The sequence below is a fragment of the Curcuma longa genome, unplaced genomic scaffold, assembly GCF_044706935.1.
Source record: "Curcuma longa cultivar G26 ecotype Majalengka, Jawa Barat unplaced genomic scaffold, ITB_CL_G26_1.1 utg509_np1212_2302976_RagTag, whole genome shotgun sequence".
NCBI lineage: Eukaryota > Viridiplantae > Streptophyta > Magnoliopsida > Zingiberales > Zingiberaceae > Curcuma > Curcuma longa.
Window position 1 is genome coordinate 614033 of NW_027435603.1, and position 22038 is coordinate 636070.

The 22038-nt window shown below is 36.7% G+C and overlaps 3 protein-coding genes across 4 annotated transcripts; all 3 read left to right on the forward strand.

Moving 5' to 3' along the window:
- Positions 1–912: 912 nt before the first annotated feature.
- LOC141820563 (aquaporin SIP1-2-like) lies at positions 913–3671 on the forward strand. Its single transcript, XM_074707893.1, has 3 exons — positions 913–1318; positions 1398–1670; positions 3341–3671. The coding sequence occupies exons 1-3, from the start codon at positions 1025–1027 to the stop codon at positions 3491–3493; spliced, it is 720 nt and encodes a 239-aa protein (XP_074563994.1). The 5' UTR covers positions 913–1024; the 3' UTR covers positions 3494–3671.
- A 2042-nt stretch (positions 3672–5713) lies between these two features.
- LOC141820554 (putative pentatricopeptide repeat-containing protein At3g01580) lies at positions 5714–9695 on the forward strand. The gene is made up of 2 exons (XM_074707882.1): positions 5714–8408; positions 9610–9695. The coding sequence occupies exon 1, from the start codon at positions 5838–5840 to the stop codon at positions 8280–8282; it is 2445 nt and encodes an 814-aa protein (XP_074563983.1). The 5' UTR covers positions 5714–5837; the 3' UTR covers positions 8283–8408; positions 9610–9695.
- A 1555-nt stretch (positions 9696–11250) lies between these two features.
- LOC141820618 (DEAD-box ATP-dependent RNA helicase 57) lies at positions 11251–18695 on the forward strand. 2 transcript variants are annotated; one of them, XM_074707964.1, is made up of 14 exons: positions 11251–11609; positions 12492–12601; positions 12692–12809; positions 12931–13049; positions 13147–13238; positions 15247–15343; positions 15503–15583; positions 15657–15889; positions 16809–17003; positions 17081–17171; positions 17301–17423; positions 17551–17701; positions 17914–18166; positions 18249–18695. In XM_074707964.1, exons 2-13 carry the CDS (start codon positions 12521–12523, stop codon positions 18117–18119), a joined length of 1587 nt encoding a protein of 528 aa, XP_074564065.1. In that variant the 5' UTR covers positions 11251–11609; positions 12492–12520; the 3' UTR covers positions 18120–18166; positions 18249–18695. The 2 variants fall into 2 exon arrangements, with proteins under 2 accessions (XP_074564065.1, XP_074564064.1); XM_074707963.1 differs by having other exon boundaries at positions 11251–11439.
- Positions 18696–22038: the final 3343 nt, after the last annotated feature.

The window sequence follows — 22038 nt, forward strand, 5'->3', positions numbered from 1 at the left end:
CGTTACATGTTATAGTAACTATTTATTAATTTCTACACAATCGAGATAATGTCCTCCTTCCTAATTACCATATAAATATTATTCAATAGTACATAATAATAATTGTAAGTCATAGTTGTTTTTTAGTAAAACATGAAATTTATCATCCTAACAGCTTCACACGGTCGGTTTCACGACCATTTATAAGAAAGTAAATCAGAAAACTACAGTTGACTACTATAAAAAATGATATTATCTAAACTTTTACAATTCACTCTATCGTAATCAACTCGGCTATGCTTCGGAGGTAAAATTGTAGCTGCTCTTCTACAAAATATGGAATCTATTATCCCAACGGCTTCATACGATCAACTTTATGATCATCTATGAAAAGATAAATTAAAAAATTATGGTTAATCACAAAATTATAGTGCTCATTAGATACATAAGTGATTTAATTTTTATGTATTCCGCTCTGAGTCTTCTGATTAAAAAAAAACCTCTAGATTAAAAAAATGGTATTCTAATTGTCAGTTACATTTAAAATATACTCATTTATCACACTTGTAATAAGAAAAGGTCAAGCCCGCATAAACCGCATAAAAGCCGTCCAGAATTTTACAAGCACACGGAAAACATGCGGGGAAGTTGATCGACGCAGAAAGACCTCGTTTTGTACTCTACCAATCGGCGATCATCGGACGGTCAGCACTCGCTTCAACTTTCCCACTGATCCCATGAGCCTCCTATGCCATTTCGATCGGACGGATAGAATAAGCTTCTCGATCCAGTAGATCGTTCTCGTCCGTTAGATCGTTAGTCGGTATAACTTGGCCCGGATTCGATAGGCAGGTGGGTTACAAAAGGAAACTTCCAAAACCAATCGTTATTTTAATGAAACCTCTCTCCTGATTGGTCTGCCCTCCGCCTGTACTTCTTTCCCCCCTGGACTGCTGGATTTGAAGCAGAGGAGAAGCATCGATCGAGGGCTTCTCTGTAGGGTTCCGATCTCTGTCCGGGAGTTGTCGGCGAAGAGGCGGAGGCGATGAGTGCCGTAAAGGCCGCCGTCGGGGACGCCCTTATAACGTTCGTCTGGATGTTCTGCATCTCCGCCCTGGGCGTCGCCACCTTCGTCATCACGGCCGCGTTCCAGATCCACAGCAGGGAGTTCTCCCTACTCGTCACCAGCTCCCTCATATTCGTCATTGTTTTCGTCTTCAACGCCATCGCCGACGTCATGGGCGGTGCCAGCTTTAACCCCACCGGCAACGCCGCGTTCTACGCGGCGGGATTCGGAGACGACACCGTCATCTCCATGGCCATCCGCTTCCCTGCCCAGGTAGTGTTCGATCTCGCTCTCCGTCTCGATATCGCTGGTGGATCGAGTGCCTTGATGCATATTACGGTTTTTTTCTCAGGCAGCCGGGGCGATCGGTGGGCTCTTGGCCCTCTCTGAGGTAATGCCTCCGGAGTACAAGAACTTGCTAGTCGGGCCTTATTTGAAGGTGGATTTGCATACGGGAGCCATCGCCGAGGGTGTCCTCACATTCGTCATCACCGTGGCCGTCCTTTGTATTGTCTTCAAGGGGCCTCGGAGCGCGTTAGTGAAGGCATTGATGATCACCATCTGCACCCTTGGGGTCATTATTGCAGGCGGCAGTTACACTGGGCCGTCTATGAATCCTGCAAATGTAAGCGCCCCTGACTTCTCTGTTACCTTCCTTCTCCTGCCCCTCCCGGTGTATTTTGCTATTATGGAGTCTTTGAATTTCTCTTAAATCTATATTAAGAGATCTTTCTTTCTACTAAATTACATAGATTTGGATACTGAATCCAGAGGGTTATCTAATGGAATATACTGTGCTTTTAACAAACCAATCATATTAGGATAGCATGGAGTATTATTTTGAAAAGAAAAAAAAAAGGTGAGGAAGAGGGCATCTTCCATCTAGTGACCTCCCACATAAAGTGTGATCTTTTCAGCATCTGGCAAAGTAGAACTTTTGCTGCCAAAGCATGATCCTTTAAGTATTGGTAGATTAAGGCTAACAACCAATGTGCAACTTAGTTTCTTATATTTTATTATGAATTTCTCCTATTATTCTTGTTTATATTATTGATAACATGGGCAAAAAATCATTAAGATTCTTCTTATGCTCACAAATCTGCGACCAAGAAGTTGCACAATCATCAAGGATCATATTGTTTATGTATTTGCTTGATAACGGAATTCACTAAACATAAAGCTAGATTAGATATTACGACTTTATGATTGTTTTCTCAAAGTATTTGGTCTGTGGAAAATTTATATATTTTTTGTTGCTAGCTTTCTGTTTCCATAAAAAAGAATTTGAAAATTGAAATCTAAAATAAAAAGCTTTTCCCATCAACTTTTTGACACCATTGTGTAATGAAGTTATATTTACACAGAAGATGCTTGATGTTTCTGAAAAGAAAAGGAAAATATTATGATAAATGTTGAGAAATGAAAAATGAAAAAACAAAAGAGTAGATTGTTTCCTTAGCCAAACAAGGCTTCGGCTTCAGTGAGTTAGATTGTGTGTAAATTAGAATTGAGTACTCTATGTCAAATCAATATGGTAGCCTCTTTTTTCTAATCGACTTTATTGCAGAAATCTTATTGGTAAATCTAGATTCCTAGTTTGAGTAAGATTGACTTGTGAATCATCAATTTATTTTAAATTTCTATGAACTATGTGTGTGTTAACACTCTGATTATGTTAATTTATTTGCATGTTTAATGAGTACATTGGCGTCACCATTACAGCTGCAGGCTACCTCTATACCCACTTTCCATTATAAATGCATTGTTTCTATGTCAGTATCTAGCAGTAGTTAAATTGCTGATCAATCATAAAAAAGAAATTGATGTTGGAGTTATATACAAGTAGATCATTAGAAGACGATAAAAATATATGGACAAAACCTTTCATCACTTACCCTTAAATGAAGGCATTAGATACGATCTAGTGGGAACAAAAGGGTGTGGACCCCAATGCTAAATTGAAAACCAATAAAGATGTTAATGCTGGCCAATAAATCTCATCAGAACAGCTGTTAGATTTCCGAACTGGCTATATGAAACATTACTCTATATTATGCATTGGTAAACAAATGTGCTCGCCTATTTTGTTTTCGGAAAAAAAAAAGACTTCTCAATCCCATTCTACATGGCAGTATATGATGATACTTGTATATGTTCAATCTGGATTACTGGCGTTTCTCTTACAAAGATAAATCCATTTACTTACCACTTCTTGCCTGCTATATATTATCAGCTACTTATCTAGCACTTGATCTGGTATTATAATTTGACATATAGGGTTCTTCTAATGCACAGGCATTTGGCTGGGCTTATCTCAACAATCGCCACAATACGTGGGAACAATTCTATGTCTACTGGATCTGCCCTTTCATCGGTGCTATTGCCGCAGGTTGGTTATTCAGAATGGTCTTCCCTCCTCGCTCCCCAGTAAAGGCTAAGAAGGCATGAAGAGGCCAAATTATTTCAGGTCGCTTTAGATTGAAATAAGTTTGCTAAAACAGTAAGTTAGTCGGTGAATCTGCCAGTGTTTGGATAGTTTAGAATGAAATTAAGGCAGTGGTTAGACTGGTCCAACTGTATTAAGAATTTAAACATTTCAATACATTTATGCCTTTCTTTATCAAAATTTGGGAACCATTTGAACTTTGATTTTTAGTGATGATCCCTCCGCAATAAGATGGGAATTAGTGACCTTAGATTGTGCACACAATTAACTTCGGCAAAGCTTGGTTTAAGGAGATGGTCGTTAATGTACTCACATTTGAGTTAGGTTGGTTTTGATGTGTTTAGTTAAATCAGAGATAATTTTAATTTTGACAGAATTGATTTATTATTGAATTTATCTGGTTAGTTATGTCAAGTGTGTAATTGTAGAATTTTGACATTAATTGTAGTTGTAGTTTGATTAATTTGAGATAGAATGTTTGCATGAAGTGTCCGAGGTGAGCTCTTGACGTGTGAAGTTTTGACAAGTTAGAGAGGACCAAACGCTTGTCATGAAGTTGTAGAGGTGAACTTGTAGCAAAATAAAATCTCAATAAATTAAAGAGATCGAATGGTTGATAAGAAATCTTTGAAGAAAGTCTCATGTATGAATCTTCTAGTAGATTCAAAAATATCTACATGTATGAAGATACATGAGATGAGAGTTTGAGTATATTTTTCTTGTGCTCGGGCATAGCCGAATTGGTTACGACGGAGTAGAGTTATAGAATAGGATAAGGGTTCAAATCTCGGCAAATATTGTTGGGTTGCAAAGGTGCAAACATAGTCTTAAAGTACATGAAAAAGATCATGAGATTAAAAGGATTGAAAAAGATCATGAGATTAAAAGGATGGAAAGTATCTTCATTGGAATGAGACCTTTTGGGGAGAGTCCAAGAACAAAGTCATGAGGGCTTAGGCATAAAGTGGACAATATCATACCATTGTGGAGATATTTTGATTCCATCAGTTTTAACAAGTGGTATCAAAGCGAGACCGCTCTTCATCGGATTAACCGCCGGATAAGCCATGATCTAGATCTAACCATGTGGTTTGAACCTTAAACAAAGAAAGTGGGTGTTTCCGTGTTTGAATCAAGAGGACTAGACACCAGGTAAGAAGTCCTAGTAGGTCGGGTGGACCGAGGGGCAAAAAGTCATAGTTGCGACTAGGTGGGAAGTCCTAGTAGGTCGGGTGGACCGAGGGGCAAAAAGTCCTAGCTGCGGCTAGGTGGGAAGTCCTAGTAGGTCGGGTAGATCGAGGGACAAAAAGCGATTTTAACAAATGTAATTAAGTGCATCAAGGCAATGGATTGTGAATCCACTATACGTAGGTTCAATTTCCATCATTTGCCCATTACATTATTTTCAAATTTAAAAAAAAATTATTTTCAATATTCCTAATTCTACCCATTAGGGCTCTCTCCTCATCGCCCCCATGGGGATGGTATACAGGGTTCATAACTACTCTTACTACAGGACGCTTACCTAGCCAACATTTAGATCCAATTTTATCCAAACTTTTTTTGTTCATCCCAACATTACCCACTTGTTCGACTGTAAACTTTTGTGGGACCGGGTCGGTTATCCTCAGAGATTGAGTCAATGCGACTAACTGAGATTATCATTTTTTTTTCTTAATATGGCCGATTTACCTTCTTTTGTTATCAATTTTGCTACAACACCTGCTACTCTAGCTAATTGTCCACCCATTCCAAGTGTAATTTCTATGTTATGTATGGTCGGGATTGAAGTGGATTCTTCTTTTTTATCAATAAAAATCCCTTCTCAAATTATACAAGCTTCTTCCAAAGCATACGACTTTTCTAGATGTATATGATGATATCTAGACAGATGGATCTTATACAAATCGTATGATGAAGTATCACATGATAGAAGAAGAGTATTTTAATTTTGGATAGAAATTATTTTCTCTACTTGTACACATATTCAACTTGGGAACATCGACATTATTAGACATTATGCTATATTTTCTTAATTTTTGAAATGCTTTTAAATTTCCATTAATGTCCAATGCTCTAAATGAGTAACTATTTACTGTCAAAATAAGAAAAGAAAAGTAAAAAAAAATAGTAATTTATATCTTTTTGGCATGTACTTTAATGTTTTCAAATAAGGGGTAAAATGATAATGATCTGAAACAATAGGGGTCATTTTGATTATCATGAAATTATGAGGGCATTTTTCTGGTTCCATCGGAGGGCGACCAGATCCTGGAACCGGAGAAATAGCTACGGCGGGCTTTCTCTGCTCCGCCCACGCCGGCTTCTGAACTCGACTCCTTCCGCATGCGCGTCCCTTGGCATGCCCTTCGCCCTCCTTCCCTCTTTGCTCGTCTTAGCCCCGCTTCTTCCTGCCCTCCGTCGGACCCCGTCGCCTCTGCGGTCCCCGACCGCCTCCTGCAGTGCCGCTCCCTAGCCCACGCAAAGCAGGCCCACGCCCAGGCTGCTGTATCTGGTCTCCTCCTCTGCCATCTCCCCATCACCTCCTCTCTCCTCCTCTCCTATGCTGAACACGGCGCCCCCGCCGCCTCCATCCGGCTCTTCGACGACAGCCCCTTCAAGCTCCGTGGCCCCTTCCTCTGGAACACCCTCGTCCGTGCCCTCTCCAGGTCCGGACTCCATGACTCGTCCCTCTCTGTTTACAACGGCATGCTCCGTGCCGGCCTCAGACCCGATGATCGCACCTTCCCATTCGTCTTCACAGTCGCCGCTGTTGCCGTGCAGGCACGGAAAGGGTGGGAGCTTCATGGATCAGTGATAAAGTTTGGATTTTTGGATGATGTCTTTGTCGGGAATACTCTCTTGATGTTCTATTGTGCCGTTAATGACGTGTGCTCTGCACGACAGGTGTTCGGTGAAATGGTGCACAAAGACATTGTGTCATGGAATTCGATCATTTCAGTGCTGTCGTCTAGTGGGATGTATGCGGAGGCAGTAAGATCTATTTCGGAGATAAAAAGGTGTGGCTTTACACTGGATTCTGTGACGCTGATCAGTTCACTACCTGCTTGTGCTGCATTGCAAGATGAGGATTTTGGACAGGGAATTCATGGAGTTTCTATTAAGCATGGCCTTGATTCAGTGGTAAGAGTTGGAAATGCTCTGATTGATATGTACGGGAAGTGTGGTGACTCAGAAGCTTCGTTGCGAGTTTTTAATAGTATGCAGGAAAAGAATGATGTTTCCTGGAACTCCCTTATTGGCAGTCTCATTCATGTTGGTCGGTATGAGGATGCCTTGAAGACTTTCAAGAACATGCATGCAAATAATGCAGAGCCAAACTCCATCACTATATCAACTCTCCTACCAACAGTGGTTGAGTTAGAGTCTTTCAGTATTGGTCAAGAGATTCATGGATATGTTTTGAGGCATTATTTGGATTCTGATATTTTTGTTGCTAATTCTCTACTGGACATGTATGCAAAATCTGGATTTCATTCCAAGGGGTCACATATTTTCTATAGAATGCATAATCGAAATGTGGTTTCTTGGAACACAATAATTGCAAGTTTTACACAGAATGGAGCTGAGTTAAAAGCTATTAAACTAGTTATGGAGATGCAAGATCATGGTGAGCGCCCTGACTCAGTAACATATACAAACGTGCTCCCAGCTTGTGCTAGAATAGCTTCATTAAAAAAGGGCAAGGAAATCCATGCCAGGGCAATCCGCTTTGGTTTTGATTATGACTTGTTTGTTTCAAATGCTTTGATTGATATGTATGTTAAGTGTGGAAGGTTTAATCTTGGTTGGAGCACTTTTGATGTGTCAAAGAGAGATCACGTGTCTTATAATACCTTGATCTCAGGATTCTCTGATAGTCCATGGTGTGCAAAAGCTCTGGATTTGTTCGTGGACATGCAATACGTAGGCCTTGAACATGACGTTGTTTCCTTTGTTGGAGCGTTATCTGCGTGTGCTAATCTATCTGCAATCAAGCAAGGAAAGGAGATACACTGCTTATCTATCAAGAAGTCCATCAACACTCATCTCTTTGTTGCAAATTCATTATTAGATGTGTACACTAAATGTGGAAAGCTTGATCTTGGTAGAAAGATCTTTGATAGGATGTCAAACAAGGATGCAGCCTCTTGGAATGCTATGATCTTGGGACATGGAATGCAAGGAGAACTTGATACAGCAATCAACTTGTTTGATCTAATGAAAGATGAAGGTGTTAAGTACGATCATGTATCTTACATTGCTGTTTTATCAGCTTGCAGCCATGCTGGACTTGTTGAGAGAGGGAAGAGATATTTTGATGAAATGTTAGGGCAAAACATCAAGCCAACACAGATGCACTATGCTTGCATGGTCGATCTTCTAGGTCGAGCTGGACAGATGAAAGAGGCTTTGGAATTGATAAAAAACATGCCCTTTGAAGCAGATTTCAATGTTTGGGGTGCATTACTTGGTGCATGTCGCATTCATGGAAATCTGGAATTTGCAAAATTGGCAGCAGAGCATTTGTTTGAGCTGAAACCAGAGCACAGTGGATACTATATCTTGCTCTCCAATATGTATGCTGAGGCTGGGAGATGGGATGAATCAAACCAAATCAGGGCACTAATGAAATTGAGGAAGGTGAAGAAGAATCCAGCATACAGCTGGGTGCAATCTGGGAACAAGCTGCATGCCTTTCTTGTGGGAGAAGGATCAGAGGGTCCCGAACTAGAGCCGTGTTATGATACACTAGTTGAATGTGAAAGGATTAGTTCAGCATGTCCTTAATGTGCTGGACTAATAATATTCATGATTCATAGTGTTAACAAATTTGAAGCAGCAATTCCAGATCAAGAGGAAGTTTATCCATCACTAAAGAGAACTCCACATTGCTAAGATGATCACAAACTTGCTGTAAGTAGATGAATCTCTTTCTTGCAAAAGAAGTTCAACCTTGTTATGGCCTCCTCCTGATTTAAACCTGCCATGCTCTTGTTATCTTGCTAACTTCAGCCTGCTTATTGGTTGTGAATGATCCAAATGTTTAGCATGTGGGATTATTGATCTCATAGTTAATTGTAATTGCAATTAAATGCTTTTAAATATGGTTAAAGCATTAAGAAAATGTTTATACCAAATTACACATAAGTAAATTAGGCATAGCTTTAAAATGTTATATAGTCCTCCTCCTATCCCAGTCAACATTTGTCAAACTTAGCTCAATCAGGTTGATTCTTCAGAGGTTGAAATTACCAACTCTTAGCCATTAGGCGCAATGTGAGTATTTCCATAATTGGTGTGTTAGTTGGGAATTGGACACCATGGTAGTTTGGCAATCCGGCAGCAGCCTCTATCAACACACTGGCCTTTAAAACCCTTCTTGTTAGTATTTGGATCTTTTGATAGTTTTAGAGTCTGCACAGAGCAAAATTCTGCTTTTCCTTCATGGTTATTGGATACATCTCTTCTAGTGGAATCTTTTCTTGGCAGTGTGTAAATTGTTGAGGATTGTAAAAAAGGGAAGATCATCATGGGGAAAAAGTCAGTAAGAAATTGCCTAATTTTTCACTACCCAACACTGCTGCTTAATTTGGAACTTTTAGTCTAGGAAATTGTAGATTTCATAATTTTCTAACAGTTGTAAGTTTTGTTTTTGAAGTAGCCAGGACAAAGTAGGAAAATTTCTACAATGGTATTTCAGAATTATTTCTTTATTTACCAAGTAATCAGGAAATGCTTTATTTTACATCTAATATTTAGGAGAAGAGGTAACATTAGACATATATAGGAGATGATGAGTTATAATAGAATAAAATTTATTTGGTATAAATTTAATAAACAAATTTTAATTTCGAGGAGTCTAATTTGGGATAGTGCATTTTTCAATTTGTGATATTTATTTCCTAATTTAGTTAGGTTTGTGTTTATAAAACTTGTTCTATCAATGTATTGGTTATCTCTCATTCAGTAGAAATTTCAGTTATTAGAATAGAATGGTTATTCCTGCGATTTATCAATTTTAATGCTAATTCTCTGTCTGACTTTGATTCAATTTGAATTTTGGAATCGAGAATATGTTAAAGCCTCCATACTCAATTTGTTCATATTGTCACAGGTTGTGCATCATTATGCCTTATCTTTGGATTTTTTTCTTCAAATGATTCCCCTATCTTCCTTGCCAAGTGTGCAGGTTTCATATCTATGGAGCATACTGAGTTGGATAGACAACAGTGAAGTAGACAATATCGACGAAACCAAAGTAATATATTTCCCTGTAATGATTAATTGTAGCTTCTCGATTTACCTCTTCACAGATGATTATGTGATAGACCGCGTGAGATCGCCAGGTGGCAGTCTTTTGCTGAAGTATATGGGCTTCATACTTCCCCAACTTACATCAAATTGACTTTGGGGATCTTTATACATTAGATTGGTCAGCAAGGACACAACTAGATTTTAGAACAGGAGTGAACATGATTAGATTTATTATTTTAGCTGGAAGAACTAAAATTAAATAAAACTATTTTGGTTTACACATTTTCAAGTAATTTTTTTTAGTTTGATTTGAAATTAAATCAAAATATGTTTAGTTTTTCTCATTTTTGTTTGATCAAGTGATCTTGCCAAATTGCTATCAAATATTTTAAATAATTTGAGTTGTTAATTTGAAGTTCCTCTTATTCTTAGAATTAGTATCAAAGTTTTTCAAACAATGTTAAAAAAACTCTCCAATATTGATAATTTTTTTATTTAAAAAATACATTTGGTTTTATAAAACACCCTTTCAAGATATACAAGTAATTATATATATACTAATTTGATAGTAATTATCAATTAGAAAGTTTAAACTAGAGGTTTTGTTTTTTACTTACGTGAACAAATTTGGATTATTTTTTTCAAATAAATTTATTTTAGAAAATTGATGATATATAATTGAGTTTAATCCACAATGTTTTTTAAGATTTGATCTCTTCGTAATAATCTTGATAATCAATTTAAAATTTATATATATTAAAAGTGTTTTTTTGATCATTTAGAGAAATTAATTATATTAAAAAAATATAATGTACTCATTGATATTAATTTTATTGATTATAATTATAATTATAAAAAATGTATTTTTTATGATGAGAATTGTGAAAGAAAGTATATAATTGAATGAGTAATGATTGAATAAATGATAATTTATTTGTCTATGTAAAAAAGATATTTTTAACTGTGAATAATGAAATTATTCCCTAAAATTGTTGAATAATTTATTTAATATTTGTTATATATTTTTATATGTTTTTATAAATACAAATTTTATCCTCATTATTTAGTTGATAATTATTTCTATTTATGCGGTGAGAAGTAAGACTAAATTTTTTTAAATTAACTGAACCAACCGAATTTTTAAATAAAAATTAAACAAATTGAATTGATAAAATATTGATTAATTTAAATTTAATTAATCAAAATAATTAATTTTTTTAAATATTATAAAAAATTTATCAATTGATTAGGAATTTATAAGTTTACTAATTTAGAAATTATTTTTTATTTTAATTAATTTAATTTATTCGATTTAATCAAATAAAAAATTTTAAAATTAAAATCGAACTGAATTAATTAAATTTTAAAAAAATAATCTAAATTTTAAAATAATTAAATTAAAATTTTAAATTTTATTGATTTATTCCATTTTAATTGAATTTTTATTAAAAGCGGCATAGGCGTTGGGCTCAAATTGGACCAATTTCGGAAACGACAAGACCAGTCGGTTCACCACGGCGTGCCCTAGAACCAACCGGTCGAAGGTATCCGCCGGCCTCTCTTCCCTCGACCTCTTCGCTTTCCCGGTATCGGTTTCTCCTGCACTTCGTGAATCCGCGATTTCCTTCTACTCAGCAATACCGGAGAACCCTCTCCCAACTGAATCAAGCGAAGCCGCCACGCAGCACAGGTAGAGGTTCCCTGTCCTTCTGCTTGATTGTTCTATTGGTGGTTTGATCCAGGAGTCGAGCTTCGAGGGCGAGTTGATTAGGCCCTAATCAAGCTAGCGTTTCGGGGTGGTTGAACCGCCGGAATAGGGAATACGTGGGTAGCCATCCGTGAAGTCTGATCGTGTCGAGGGTGAGTTTTAGTTTCTGTGGAGGACCCAAAGTGTATATGGATATAGACTCAACATCTGCTATGTTTGATCCTTTTAGAACCTTCATAGGCGTCCAGCAACAGTTGATCTTGGAGAAGACATAAGGCCATGTTGCCATTGTGTTATGGTGCTGTTATGTCGAGTCACGGTGGTGGGCTTTGTGTTACCTTTGCCTAACTACGAGAGCCAGCTAGTCAGTCTTAGCAGAGAGTGATAATTATGACTAGTTTTAGTGTCTATGATTGACTTGGCGTGTCGAATGGGACGGATACATGTCACAATGGCGCTGTTGTTTTTGGTTGGCAGGTTATGGTTACATTTGTATGGATATGTTGTATATTATGTGCCGTTAACTGAATTTCATTATTGTGTGTGGTTGTAACCATTTAGCGACATGCATAAAAGTAAAAGATAGATTTCTTATTATTTTAAAGGAGAGAGTCTTTAGTTAAGTCATGCGCTTGTGTCACCAATTCTGACCTTTTGGGTTATGAATTGACTCAAATGTGAGTGGGCTGGTCTTACAATGACTGTACCCTTGGCCAACAAAGTAACCTATTCATTTTTTTTTACTTCTTTTGCATTGTTAATTCAATATACTTTGTAACTTTTATATTATTTTTTTTTGTTCATGCTTATTGGTTGTTGTGATCATACTTGTTCATGCTTATTGCTTGTTGTGGCTCTTGCATTAAGTGTGCATGAAGCTAAAATAGTGCAAATAGAACTTATGGAGAAATTAAGGGACTTTCTATGTAATGTATCCTTGACAAATGGTTAAGGATCAAATTAAATTCCACAATGCACGAAAGACGGTAAAACACCTAGAGCAAATTGTAATCCTATTTATTTATTTATTTTAGAGTAAGCAGCTGAACACCACTGTGTCCTCATGGAGAAGGCATCTTCTCTACTCTTCTCCGGCGTTCACATAGATAGGAAGCGGTTTGCTCGTGACATTGCTCGGTTTCAGGTATCTATAACAGCTGATTTGTCTCGCATCACAATCAATTTCCTGTATTGTTGATACCTTGCTTCTCAATTGTGTTCTACGCTTCTGCAGCCAAAGAAGGAACTAATTAATCCTGAAATCCCACCTGGCAAACTCATGCTATCCTCAGTGGAGGTAAAGGGTAACATGAAGCAAAAGAAGAGGAAACGCAAGGACAAGAATTCTGCTGGTGACATCCTTTGACTGAATTCATTTAGAGAATCGTAATAAACATTGTTTCTTTAATGTTTGTTTAACCTTTATTTACACGACAAACTTTCTTTCTTTTTGTGTGTTCTTTCATACATCAGAAGTTGTGGAAGGGTTCAGCGTATTTAAGAGTTCTGAATCTTTATCTTCTGTTGGGGAAAAGAATGTTGTGGATGCTGATTCCATTGAGCAGAAGAAGGAAACAGCAAAACAGATTGAGGTGGTGCTTGGTTTAACTTTGTAATACCTTTTTGTTATTATTATTATTTTTTCTCTCGACTTCCTCTAAAATGGTAACTTTACACACTCATCTGCAGAGGTCTTCTATTCTTCGGAAAAAGTATAAGATACATGTTTCCGGGCATGGCGCTCCTCCTCCACTTGAAAGTTTTGCAGAGCTTAGCTCAAGGTATGGTTCCTGTACAAATGAATATTGCATTTTTATCAAGTTTTTACATATGCTTCTATCTATCTGGAGATTATCATATGAGATAAATTTGCATGTACAGTTTGTTCAATTTACATATTGACATTTGTGTAATGTGGCATGCACTGCATGTTGTCTTGCAGCATAAGTAACACTAGTGGTGTTATCTGCAGAATGTGCTGGGAACAATGATTCAAATCTATGTAATCATAATTTTGTTGAAACTTTGATTAAAAAAAAATCCAATTGGGATCAGTTGAAACTATTAACAAACAGTGGCACTTTTATAAATCAACAAGGGCATCAAGCTATGATGGTATAGTAATAAGCTTCAGAATGCCTAAAAATAAGAAAAGAGAAAGGATAACTTGGAATATAAACTGGCAAAAATGCTAATGCAAAATTAAAACTTTTTTGCCTAAATAAGTAATGAATTCTTCATGAAATAAAATCAACCATTTTAGAGTAAATTTATTTAAAAAATTACATGCTTGATGAAAATTAATGAATCTGATGTTTCTCCAATGAGCTTTTGATAGATGGCAATAAAACTGGATGAAAAGGATGGTGACAAGCATGGACCACCCAAGCTTGAAGAATTCCATATAGTTGCTCTTGCTCCTCCACAAGAAACCCAAGTTGAAAGTAATAACCCTGCTAGACCCAACATAATATAAAAGTCAAAGCCTTGTTTTCTAAACGCACAGCACATTAGTAGAGCATTCACTCAGGTACAAAAACAATAACTCATTGAGTGAAGAAACTTAATGTTTAGTAACTTAACTTCATACTTCAAGACAAAAATGGTTGGTGTCTTCATGCGTAACATTAGTACATAGGACAGTACAGAAATTGAAGTATGATCCTCTGAGAAGAAAACATAGTGACGTTGAAACCAAAAACAATATTTTGATGATATTAAATAAACCTGCTGAAATCATGTGGCAAGGCCTGTCCATCAGAAGGAACCATTAATCACATCTGTCATTCTAAAATAATGTCATGTGGTACTGGTGCTTCTATCATTGCTAGTTGGTGTTATTGGAAATGCTGTAGACAATAGCATTGGAATGATTTTTACTCAAGTAGAAGGTATTTATTGAAAATGCTTTAAGACAATTGTACTGGAAGTATTATTACTCAAGTAGAATGCTGGCGCTGCTACCGTTGCTAGTTGGTGTTATTGAAATGCTTTAAGACCATAGTAGTGGAATGATAGTTACTCAAGTAGAATGAGTCTGTTTCCTAAAGAACAGGAAGAAAGAACAAATCCATAAGTCTAAAAAAGCTACTTTAGCCCCGTTTTTTCAGTTCTTTGGTTCTCCATTTTCTTTTATAATAAGTTTGTATTCAGGAAACAGGTTTTTCATCCAACCCTAGATTTTTTTTTGCTTCAGCTTGATGGGATAAATATGCATGGTTGTATTTAGATTGGTCAGGTTAGGAACCCTTTTCAATGCAAAAAGATTGATTATGTTTTAAAGAGCCAAATGTCAAAGTGAAAACAAGACCATTCAAATCAACTCCTGTAACATTGTTTACTCTGTTCTGTTTTCAATAACATGTATGTTATTATTTTTGGTGTTCTTGATTGGTTCTCACCGATCAGCTAAAATTGTTTCCTATTGGGTATATTTCCTCGATTGCTGAAGTTTTTTTTGTTTTCAAAAGTTATTGCAATTTTGCCTCCTGAAACTTCTTATTGACTTCTTCAGTTTCCAATCAAAGAAGGCTATTTGTGTCACAGTATCTTGTATGCATTGGTGTTCCCAAGCCACCAAGCGCTTGAAACTGTAGCATTTCTATTTGCCATTATGCACATGGTGGCATAACTTAAATACATGATCTAGTTTACCTTGATACTATAGTGCATACCCAGTCTTAGCTGATTTGGTATATATTTGCATTGGAACTCTAATTTTCCTTCCATCCACTTGCATTAACTTTATTTTCTTCATTTGCTAAAGCCGGCATTTTTCATTGTATGCAGGTATAAGTGCAAACCTTATTTATTGCAAAACTTATCTGAATGTGGTTTCAGGGAGCCTACACCTATTCAGAGGCAGGCTATTCCAATACTCCTTTCTGTATGCTCTAAACTTGGCTTCCTCTTTTTCTTTTTTCAAACAAAAGTTATTTGGTACTTTCGGTACCAAATTCATTCTATTAAGTCAATTAGGTTCACTATTGCTTTTATCTACATAATTCAAATTTGACATTTAATTTTAATGTCTTGCTTATTGCAGAAGAGGGATTGCTTTGCATGTGCACCCACTGGTTCCGGCAAGACATTAGCCTTTTTGTGCCCAATTCTCATGAAAATAAAGGTATCTTTCTGTGTAAATTTGATTTTGTCAATGTTTTTTCTTTCTTATTTTGTGTTTTCCTAATTGCCATTAGCCAGGATCAAAAAATGGTGTGAAGGCTGTTATACTCTGCCCTACTAGAGAATTAGCTGCTCAAACTGCTAGAGAGTGCAAGAAGTTGGCCAAGGGGAGGAAATTTTACATCAAGTTGATGACCAAGGAACTTTCCAAAAGTGGGAATTTTGAAAAGATGCCATGTGATATAATCATATCTACTCCCCTTCGATTGGACTTTGTCATTCGCAAAAGAAAGCTTGATTTGAGCCGGTATGATCAAAATACTCACTCCTTGTTTGTCCCAAGTAGAAACAATAAGAGTGTGCTCTTTTACTGAGTTAACAAAAAAAAAGTTACTATGGTATGTGGCAATTACTTTTTTGTTGTAGAGATTGTTTCTGGGAGGATATATTTGCTTGTCTCCATGCTAATGACTAATATCTCCGAATATATTTCTTTTCTATTATTTGCTTTGTCTTCTTATCGATTAGTCTAGGAAATGTACATTTCTTTTCCTTTTGTTGTGACTGAGTTGTTACCAAAGAATGGTCTGCCAAGTGATTTCTGTGCCATATGATTTCCTATTAACACAAATGATTCAGTATGGATTAATGGGGCTTTATCAAAATGATACCATAGCATGTGTAGGTCCACATTGTGAGTAATCATGATCCTGTTTCATGCTAGTATTGCAGTTTAGTGGTAAATAAACAATTGATATTTTCTTCAAATAGTGTTCCTACAAAACGCTTGGGTAAAAAATAAGAGCATGAAGCTTATCGAACAGAATGCAGAGTTAATGCAACAAAATTCACAACTGCATTAAAATCTTTGATATAGGTAATTTGTGAGAATGTAATAGGATATGTGAGCTTGGTATCAGTGGTTGATAAAAACGTCAACAATCTTACGAGTTGTGAAATAATTTAACTATTTGTTTCTTACAATTGGAGTAAATGTTTACAGTAGGTCTAATGAGAATCATGGAAGTGCTGTACATATTGGAAGGTTTATCACTGGATTTGAATGAATTGGTAGTTTGGCATTCTACAATTTCTGGGCTGTTTTTTTGTTGGTATGAGAATCATCTTGTGATTGTCATTATCACACTGCTACTCTCTTTGAAAGGAATGGTGGATAGTACCATAATTTTGACATAATTTTGCATATTTATTTTATATTTTTGCAGGGTTAAATATCTAGTCTTGGATGAAGCTGATAAACTTTTTGAGCTAGGTTTTATGGAACAAATTGATTCAGTGGTCAAAGCCTGTTCAAAGACCACTGTAGTTCGTTCACTGTTTAGTGCAACCTTGCCAGAATCTGTTGAAAAACTTGCAAGCACAGTCATGGTTGATGCAGTCCGAGTGAATGTTGGTAGAAAGTATGACAAATAATAATATTATCTAAACAATAAAATATCTAGTTTCATAGTCATTGATGTTTGTGAACTTCTGACAGAAATTCTGCCTCTGAGTTGATTAAGCAAAAACTTGTTTTTACTGGCAGCGAGAAAGGAAAATTGCTTGCTCTTCGTCAATGTTTTCAAGAGGTACACTGTTCATATTTTCTGTGGAGCTGAGACACATTTTGAATACTCCTCTGTTAAGCAAACATGCATTTCTCTACTGCCTTACCTAATTCCTCCAGTACTTAACCCTGTATGTTTTTTTGCTGGTAGAGTTTGAATCCTCCTGTACTAGTGTTTGTCCAAAGCAAAGAAAGAGCAAAGGAACTTTACAGGGAATTAGCATTTGACGATATAAGAGCTGATGTTATTCATGCTGACCTTTCCCAGCAGCAGGTTAGCATTTCCAATCACTATGTGATTGTCTATTTGGCTTGAATCAGTATTTTCTTCTGCGATACATTGGATTTACAATTTGCTTTGTGTTTTCGAATTCTGACCATACAATCTTCTGTTCCCATAGAGAGAAGATGCAGTTAATAACTTCAGATCAGGCAAGACATGGGTTTTGATAGCAACAGATGTGGTCTCTCGTGGGATGGATTTTAAGGGCATCAATTGTGTGATTAACTATGATTTTCCTGAATCTGCAGCTGCTTATATTCATAGAATTGGTACGTAGTTTGTCTATTTTCGTTTAAATTATAGCACATGGAACATTACTTTTTCTAGATTGTGCCATGGACCAATCTTATGGAACTCTGTTGAATTCAACTGTTTGATTATCTAATTTGGCTGCCAGAATCTGAACTCCCCCTTGTGAGCTTACCATTTTACCGTCATCTCTCAAATCTACAATCTTCTTTCTTGCCCTTCCAAATTACAGGTCGGTCTGGTCGAGCTGGAAGACCTGGAGAAGCTATAACATTCTACACTGAAGAGGATAAGCCTTTTCTGCGGAACATAGCGAACGTGATGGCCATTTCTAATTGTGAGGTTCCTGCCTGGATATTAGCACTGCCTAAACTCAGAAAAAGAAAGCACCGACCACATCGAGACTCAATATCAATTCTACCCGAGGATAGCACATAATTGTGTTTGAAAGCTTCAGTATCTCATCTCCCTTATCATCTTTCCAGGTTGGTTTTCCACATGTTCCCAAGTGAATGCAAGCATCACCTTTTCTTTAATCTGATCAAAAGCTATCTTTATGACTCGCAGTGATTTCCTGCAGTTTTCTTTTGCTGCTCTGTGATTCATGATTTCAATCAGAGGCTTTATTTAACGGAGGATCAAGTACTGGTTGGTTCTTGAAAACATACTTCAAACCTCCAAAAGTTGAGATACTGTCCTATGCTTTCTTTGCAAGTTAGCCTTTGCCTTTGAACTACATGTGGAAATTTTTGTTCCTTGAGCATGCAAGATATCGATTTTTAGGTAAACATGAAAACAAAACCTCAGACAACAATATTAAGAATAAGTAGCAACTAGATGGAAATGTGAGCAGAATTCTTCTGCCACTTTTCAAGAATCTTGAAACAAAATGTTTAGATGAAACTGTGAGTTTCTAGCAGAAACACAATGACTAAATATTCTGTTTTTTGTTTTTGAAAAATGTCAAACTTTAAGTGCCTCACATGCTAAATGTCAATAAGTGATATGACTAAATATTATTATGTCACGTTTGATTCGATAACTGATTTCAAAATCTTTGAAAAATGATAGTGGAAACCAAATTGGATTTGAGAGTGACATGGCATGCATGTTTGATGCATGGTACATTAGCCGCCAGGTCACAAAAGAGATGAATTCTCATTCGGCACGGAATCTCCCGTTGGATTTTGCGTGGAATTCAGAGAGACAAAGTAATTAAAGCCCACATGTCCAACTCAGCAATAACAATTATTGCACACTTAATGCACATCAAACATCTTAGGATATTGCATTTGGGAGCAAATCGAACATTTTTTTTAATCAACGTCACATGAGTCTACCTAACAAGTCTTTTGAAATTGTCTTAGAAATTCTCGGGACATAACTGAGTTGGTGATGATAGAGCAGAGTTATAAAAGAGAATAAGGATTTGAATCTCGACGAAATCGAGTATAAATCCCACTCTTTATTTATATTTTATATTATATAAAAAACCTCATAATAATTTTATTTTATTTTTAAAATAAAAAGGAGCGGAATATTCATAAAAGGAGCTCCATCCTACTACGAGAGAGAGGTTGTTCTATTTGACACGTCATCCACACTCGAGTGGGACATATGGTCAAAGAAACTTTATTAAATATTAATAGTTAGGGAACAATTATATTCTTTCTTGTGCTAAGATGAGGGGGTCTACATGATGTGATCTCATATGGGCGGTTTGTACTCATCTAGCTAACCCTAGCATCATTGAGAGGGAAATGGAAAAAAAAAATACAAGTGGAGAAAGACTAAAAGATTTTTGTGGAGTTAGAGATATGACAATATTGTTATCGTGAATAAGCTTGGGATTCTTTAGAGGTTGGCGTTTTGTTCAAAAACATTTATAGAGAGTGGTGAAGTGAACCGATCAAATGCATAGTTGTTCCGGATATAATCCAAGAGGCTAGTCACGATCAGACTCGAGTCTGATGCTGGTCCCCTCATAGGTTCCACCCGCTGAGTCGATACCTTCGAGTAATTCAAGCGCGCATTAACAAAGCATATCCATTCGGCTAACTACGTGCCGAATCCCTCCATTCGACTAACTACATGCCAAATCCCTCCATTCGGCTAACTACCTGCCGAATCCTTCCATTCGGCTAACTACGTGCCGAATTCCTCCATTCGGCTAACTACCTGCCGAATCCTTCCATTCGGCTAACTACGTGCCGAATTCCTCCATTCGGCTAACTACATGCCAAATCCTTCCATTCGGCTAACTACGTGTCGAATCCCTCCATTCGGCTAACTACCTGCCGAATCCCTCCATTCGGCTAGCTACATGCCGGATCACATCTGTTCATATTTACAGCGCTCTGGTTTGATCACACTCCTCATAGTGCCCTGACCCACCTCATCATGATCTCTGACAAGCCCACGCCCCCCCCCCCAAGGGCGGAGCCAGACATTGTTGTACCCGGGCTGTAGCCCGGGTGGTCTGACGGCGACGAGAAGAAAAAAACCTTAGATTTAGGGAGGAGAAGAAAAAAATTTAAGAAGTAGCCCGGGGTATCCCATCGGCGTAGTCCAATAGTTCGAATCAGCCCAGGTAAATTATCCGGGCTGGCTCCGCCATTGGCCCCCCCATCAATCAAAACTATTTCTCTGCGGCTTGCCCCGCTGTACACTCAGATGGTGACGATATACTACTTTACCGGCGATGGGACAACAAACTCGATTATTCCTGCCACTTCATTAATCATGATGAGACGTTTCTTAAATGATGACGTGACAGGTATGCACACTCATCTCTCTTTAAAAAGACCACTCCGCTCCGTAGGTACTCTCTCTCTCGAACTCTTATTTTCCTCAGCCGCTCTCTCTTTTCCACTGTTCATCATCTTCTTCCTCCGCCCCTAACTTGATCGTCGGAGTGGTCGCGCCAGGGCACTCCCCCTGGCCTTCCTACTGACGGTCTCTGTGGTTGCAAGCTGTCTCTGAGGCTGTTGCTGGTCATCATTTGCTCCGGCGAGGTCTCAGGCGACTGTGGAGCTGTCATCGCCCTTGTCATCACCTACTGTTCAAAGCCAGCCATCGAGGAGGTCCGGTGACGTGTCCCGAAGCAGTTCTCAACCGAAACAATAGTAAAGTCATTTTCATTAACAAATTTATTATTCAATTTTTTTAAAAAAAATAGTGATGACAAAAGAAAAGAAAAAAGTTTGAGTTTTACAAGCTCTTTTCTATATTTAAATTATGCATCAATTTTAAAAAAGAGCATCAAAGAGTTGATCTCGAAGTTGTTTTTCTCTTAATTTAGATATGAAACTTATATTCATTAGAATGTAAAGAATATTCTTGTTAGACCACTTGTTGATAATGAGATTTTTCTTTGACAAAGATCTTATTTTACAATTTCATTAATTTTTTAGACATATATCAATTTCAATTTCAATTTTTTGATTAAAATTTAAATTACAATTTTATTGTTGCAATTTGAACTATAAATTCCTCATCTCAATTTTGTCATTGCATTTTAGTAACTTAATTACAAGTTACTAAATAGTGTATGTCTACCCGAAGAATCTAAATAAAGATTATCTTGGATCAAAAGAAGACAAAGAAGGGGATAAAGTTTATCGAAAAAGGACGAAAAATCAAAAGCATAGAAGAGAAAACATCGATCTCGACCTCCATTTATCCATCTATTATATGTTTTATATGTCAACAATGTAGAAGAATTCTATCAAATGAGGAATATTGTCTTGTCAAACTTAATTAAATTTTATATTTTCAATGGTAGAATCATCATCCTACAATTCTAAAATTTCAAATAATTTTTTGTTAATAATTCATGGAGGCTTGAAAAACCAAAACTCTGATAATGACTCTTAAAAAATAATGCGGACCAAAGAAAATCTGAAGAACTGTGATGTTGGCACTTTGCTTCAGAGCCCCGCTATATTTTACAATTGCTGAACTCGGTCCTTCACTAAGAACTTCTAAAACAATTAATTTATATTTAATTAATATTTTCCATTTTAATTAATTCCTAACCTTTCTAAACTCTGATCTTCAATGTTCAAAACTAAATATATAGTTTATTTTCTGAAAAAGTTAACTGATCTTTAAGAAAGGACATTTTTCCAAAAGGCCGCACTCATCTTTCTGAATTTCTTAAAGTACATACCATATTTTTCATATTTATAAAATTTTTCCAAAATACCCTTTCCATTAAAAAATATTTAAAACAAGAAAAAATATTTTAAAAAATCACCACCCTACCCAATCATGCGGCAGAATTTTTTTATAATATTTTTAAATAAAAAAGATATTTTAGAAGGAAAAAAATACATCTTTTGATAAATACAAAAAA